Below are 5,625 nucleotides of genomic sequence, written 5' to 3' on the forward strand. Positions count from 1 at the left end.
GTGGCACAGAAAATACAGAGAAATTCCGAGGCAGACGCCAGTGTGGATAGCTCAATAATTCAATGAACAGGTTCTGCTGAATAGTCTTCATTTACTCCTCCACCCCAAGATGCAGGCAACTAAATTTCAGGAGTAGTACGTATGTTCGATGCAATCATTTGCGATGGATGGCCCAGAATACAGAGCCAACAAAATAATTATTGTACTCCGTATTCGATTCCGTTCGAACCCATCTCTGTTCCGAGTTTGATGACTAAATAAATAGCTGGACCCCGGAAAACCAAGTTAAATGCCCGGAGATACAGTCGATGTGCAACAACCGCCACCCATACATACACATATGGGCCAGGAGCATGGAGCAAACATTTCATTTCATCGACAGAAAGCGAAAGCAACATGCTACCAGTACTAATTACACACCTACATTTGGATTCCTTCCTTCCGTTGGCAAACTTTTCTTCAAGGCCATACAGACCATCTGCCCTACCGGAATCAATGGCACGGCCCACAGACAGCTAGAACAACCAAGAACACCGCCGCTAGCTAGCTAGTATGCCCTAACTCCCACTTGCCCTCCATTGCCGACCGACCGGAGCACACATCAACTCCAGGTCACAGTGGCGCTGGAGGCGTCGGCAACAAGCGGTTCAGCGGTCAAAATCAGCTCTGTAATTCTACTTAGGCTATTTCTTACCGAGAGCTCGGGGAGTCACGGAAGGGGGCCAACGTGTTATGCTCCGTGGTTTACCTTGCCTAGACACTGCTCCCTTGATCGGAGGTGTCGTCGTAGTAGTACGGCGACAGCTTGCCGTCCTTGTCCAGCCTCGGCCTCGCGTCGGCTCGCACCTCCTGCAGCATCTTCACCACCCTCCGCATCGCCGGGCGGTTGATCGGCAGCGAGCTCGCGCAGATGAGGCCGATGTTCAGGACCCTGCTGATCTCCTCCTTGAAGGCCATGTCAAGCCTGCTGTCCAGGACGTGCTCTACTCCCTTCTGATCAATGGTGCCGCACACCCACTTCACCAGGTCCTTCTCGCCGAACTCGGGGTCGACCGGCGGCTTCCCGGTCACCAGCTCTAGGAGCACCACGCCGAAGCTGTATATGTCGCTCTTCTCGTTGACACGGAGCGTGTACGCGTACTCTGCACAAATACGAACAACTTTCGATCAGACTTGCATGCACGTGTATCATCATCAAAGGACTAATAACTGAGCTTGTGAAACGTTCAGGAAGTCTTACCAGGAGCAATGTAACCGCAGGAGCCAGCGATCACCGACATGGACTTGGGCGCCCGGCCGGCCATCTCCACCACCTTGGCCACACCGAAATCCGCGACGCAAGCGCTGAACTCTGCATCCAAGAGGATGTTGTTGGACTTGACATCCCTGTGGACGATCGCCGGCACGCAGTCCTGGTGCAGGTAGGACAGCCCCTCGGCTGCGTCCAGCGCAATCTTGTACCGCGTCGGCCAATCCAGCAGACCGGCCTTGCTGCTGTGCAGCACGTCCCCGAGGCTGCCGTTGGGCATGTACTCGTACACCAGCATCTTCGAGTCATTGTGCGTGCAGCAGCACAGGAGCTTGACGATGTTCTTGTGCCGGATCTTGCCAAGCGTCCTCACCTCGGCCTCGAAGCTGTTGTCTGCCGCCGATCCCTCGCCGGCGTTCTCGACGTCCTTCTTCAACGCGCCGCCCCACAGCTTCTTGACGGCGACCACCTCGCCGTTGCCGAGCACCGCCTTGTAAACCTTCCCGGATGCACCGCTACCGATGACATTGTCCTCATCAAGGCAGTCCAGGATGTCATGCTCGCTGAATGAAACCTTGTGGAAGGATGTCAGTGTCCATTTCGAGCGCTCGGCTCTCAGTTTCGCTTTGTTGAAGCTCCGGTACCTCCAGTAGAACCATGCCACGCCGGCAACCAAGACGACAGCCGCGAATATGAATATGGACCGCATCATCCAGATAATGGCAGAGTGGTTCCCTGAACTTCCTTGCGAGGCAGAGCACAAACCGGCAATGTCTCCGCACAGCCCCGGGTTGCCCAAGAAGCTGCTGCGGTATGCTTCCGTTGCATACTGGGGTGGAAGCTGGCCACTGAGCTGGTTGTTGGACACGTTGAACTGGTCCAGCTTCAGGTTCTCCAGTTGAGCTGGTACTTGGCCGGTGAGGCGGTTGCCGGAGAGGTCAAGGTAGTTGAGCATCGGAAGGTCACCCAGCTCCGGTGGTATGGCTCCGGTGAAGCCATTGTCGGCGAGGTTGAGCTCGCTAAGCTGCTTCCAAGAACGGATTCCCCGGAGCAACTGACCAGATAGCGAGTTGTTGTGGAGCACGAGCCGGCCGAGCTCCGCTAGGCTGCCAAGGGAGGAGGGAAGAGGTCCAGAGAGCATGTTGCCGTCTGCCGATAGCTCGTACAGCTTGGCGACGGATCCAATTTCTGAGGGGATGCTCCCGGTTAGCCGGTTGTTGGAGATAACCAGCTTGGACAGGTTGGCCGCGCCGGCGATGACCGGGGAGATCTCCCCGGCGAGCTGGTTGTCGTTGAGCTCGAGAAGCGCCATGTGCGGCAGGCCCCAGACCGCGCCGGGCACGTTGCCGTCGAGCCTATTCTTGGATAGCCTCACCCGTCGCAGCCTATGGCACCGCCCAAGCCCCTCGGGGATGTGACCGGTGAGCACATTATTGAGCATCAACAGCTCCTCCAGCTCGCCGCGGTCGCATATGCCCCTTGGGATCTCGCCGGAGATGGAGTTGTCGGACAAGTTCAGGCACACCAGCGGCGTGTTCTTACCGAGATCTGCCGGCAGCGTGCCGTTCAGCCGGTTCGAGAACAGGCGCAGCTCAACGAGCGAGGACGCCTTCGCCGCGGACTCCGGCACGGGCCCCGTGAGCGAGTTCAGGTACAGGTGCAGGCTCTCCAGCTTTGGCGCCTCGAACAGGTCATGCGGGATAGCGCCGCCGAGGCGGTTCATGGAGATGTCTATGCTCCTGAGCTCCGCGAGCTTGCCGAATCCCTTCGGGATTGGGCCGGAGAGCGAGTTGTTGTACAGCTCGATCTGAACGGCGCTTGTCAGACCGGCAAGCTCCGGTGGTATCGGGCCGGTGAGCGCGTTCAGCGACAGGTCGAGGTCGGTGAGGTTGGCGAGCCGGCCGAGAGACGCCGGGATGGAGCCGACGAGGTTGCAGCCGGCGAGCCAGAGCACGCGCAGCGCGGTGAGGTCGCCGAGCTCGGCGGGCACTGGGCCCGGAGCGAACGTGTTGTAGGACATGTTGAGCTCCCGGAGCGTGGCGACGCGGCCGAGGAACGCCGGCACCTTGCCGCCGAGCAGGTTGTTGACGAGCGAGAGCGACTGGAGCTTCTTGAAGGTGCCGAAGGACTCCGGGATGGGCCCGGAGAAGTTGTTGGCCTCGAGGCTGAGGTAGACGAGCTCTGGGAGGTCGGCCAGCGCGTCGGGGAGCGGCCCGACGAGCGTGTTCATATACAGGTCGAGGCGCACCAGCGCCTTGCACCCGGCGATGGCCTTGGCGGCGATGTCGGGGCCGATGTAGTTCTCCCTGAGGTTGAGGGACTGGAGGCGCGGGAGGCGGCAGAGCGCGGCGGGGAAGGAGCCGTTGAGGTTGGCGTTGGGGAGCGAGACCTCCGTGACGGCGCCGTCGACGCAGGAGACGCCCGTCCAGCCGCAGGGCGTGGCGTCGCGGGGGTTCCAGTCCGCGAGCGCGGAGGCGGTAAGCGCGCGCTTGGCGTCGAGCAGGTAGAGGCCGTCCTGGTTGAGCCCGAGCGACGGGGACACCAGCAAGGCGGCATTGGCCGCGACGGCGAGCAGCAGGAGGGGGAGGAAGGCGGCCATGGTGGGCGATGGGACGGTACGGTTCGTTGGCTGGGCGCGCTCGAGGCGAGTCGGGGTCAGATGAAGGACGGCGACATGGGCGTCGGCATTGGCGACGGCGAGTGTGTGGGGAGCGAGCTGGTGGGTGCTCTTATTGAGATGGGGATGGATAGGGGAGAGGACAAGGGAGGGGGGGTAGCTGAGCTGAGCAGAGCAGAGCAGAAGCGAGCTGAGCACGCACAGTTTACTAGGCGGAGACCCGGTATCGAGTAGAGTGGGGGGAGTGGATGGAAGCTGTCCATTTTTAAAACGTTTTCTTGGGGAGGGGAATCCTCGGCGAGGAGAAGCGGATGGAGGCCCGGTAAAAAAGACATTGGGGAGACTGCCATTTGACCTGTTTTGTTGGGGTCCGGCTCGGCGCGTTCCTACTGTGGCGCCGAGATGCGGCTGTGTTTTGTTTCGGTTTGGGCCTCTGAGAAGTGGGGCCGGATGCTGCCGAATAGGAGATTTAGGCCGGTCCTGTCGGTCAAAAATTTAGGCTGTTTACCATTTCCTTTTCTTTTTTTCAAAAAGATCAAATCTGTTATAAATATCGTAAATACATACTAGTGCGCGGCCGGCCTCGAACCGTCCGATCGCGTGCCATCGCACGCCCGCGCCCGCCAGGTGTTATCTGGTCGGTTTCTCCCTTGGCCCGCTTATCCCGCACACCTGGCCCGGTCGTGCCGAGGCGCGCGGCTCACACCCACTCGGTGGGCTTGTCCTGTCATCGACCGTGTAGGTATACCAGTTAGTCACCGTAGACAAGTAGTGGGCGGTGGGCAGTTTTGAATTTCGTGCCACTCTCACCGCTCGCTCGTCTCCCCGCGTCCGTACCGCTCTCGCCGCGCCCGTTCAGGGGGAGCCCGCGGCCGTAGTGCTCTCGCCACGCCCGTAGCGCTCTCGCCGCGCTCGTAGCAGGAGAGGCCACGCCCGTTGTCGGTGTCAAAACCGGCAGATCTCGTGTAGGGGTCCCAAACTGTGCGTCTAAGGATCGAAGGTAACGGTAGGCAGGGGACACGATGTTTACCCAGGTTCGGGCCCTCTTAATGGAGGTAATACCCTACTTCTTGCTTGATTGACTTTGATGAGTATAGGGGTTACAAGAGTTGATCTACCTCGAGATTGTAATGGCTAAACCCTAAATGTCTAGACTGTATGATTGTTCTGGCCTTACGGACTATACCCTCCGGTTTATATAGACACCGGAGGGATCTAGGGTTGTACAGAGTCGGTTTACAGAGAAAGGAAGATGCATGATCCGAACGCAAAGCAGACTCCCATTCGGACACGGGGGAAGGTCTTTGATTTCGTATCTTCACGGCCCATTAGTCCGGCCCATATCACATAGCCCGGACGCCCGAGGACCCCTTAGTCCAGGACACCCTCAGTAGCCCCTGAACCGGGCTTCAATGACGACGTATCCGACGCATAGATTGTCTTCGGCATTGCAAGGCGGGTTCCTCCTCCGAATACTCGAAAGCAGTCTTCCACACATAAGAGATATATCCGTCCGTGCTTAACACGTACAACCCTAAGCTGTAAAAGACAACAATACTTAAAATAAGTCACGTCCACGGGCAAATTTTTCGGCGAGACGTTATGTTCTGGCCTTGTTATTATTCTGAACCATTTACAGCCCCCCGCTTCGCGTTTCGAGGCATGGCCATCGACACGTCTTGTCAAAGCAGAGATCGTGTCCCCTTATCACAGGATCCTCATCAATACGGGTTTGGGTAAATCCAACCAAGCCATTCGC

At 58.5% G+C, this 5,625-nt stretch overlaps 1 protein-coding gene across 1 annotated transcript; it reads right to left on the reverse strand.

The window, feature by feature from the left end:
• Positions 1-354: 354 nt before the first annotated feature.
• LOC119275584 (receptor-like protein kinase HSL1) lies at positions 355-4,111 on the reverse strand. The gene is made up of 2 exons (XM_037556453.1): positions 1,241-4,111; positions 355-1,142 (listed from the first exon to the last, which is right to left on the reverse strand). The coding sequence occupies exons 1-2, from the start codon at positions 3,846-3,848 to the stop codon at positions 754-756; spliced, it is 2,997 nt and encodes a 998-aa protein (XP_037412350.1). The 5' UTR covers positions 3,849-4,111; the 3' UTR covers positions 355-753.
• Between the last annotated feature and the right edge of the window lie 1,514 nt (positions 4,112-5,625).

The sequence above is a fragment of the Triticum dicoccoides genome, chromosome 3B (assembly GCF_002162155.2).
Source record: "Triticum dicoccoides isolate Atlit2015 ecotype Zavitan chromosome 3B, WEW_v2.0, whole genome shotgun sequence".
Classification (NCBI taxonomy): domain Eukaryota; kingdom Viridiplantae; phylum Streptophyta; class Magnoliopsida; order Poales; family Poaceae; genus Triticum; species Triticum dicoccoides.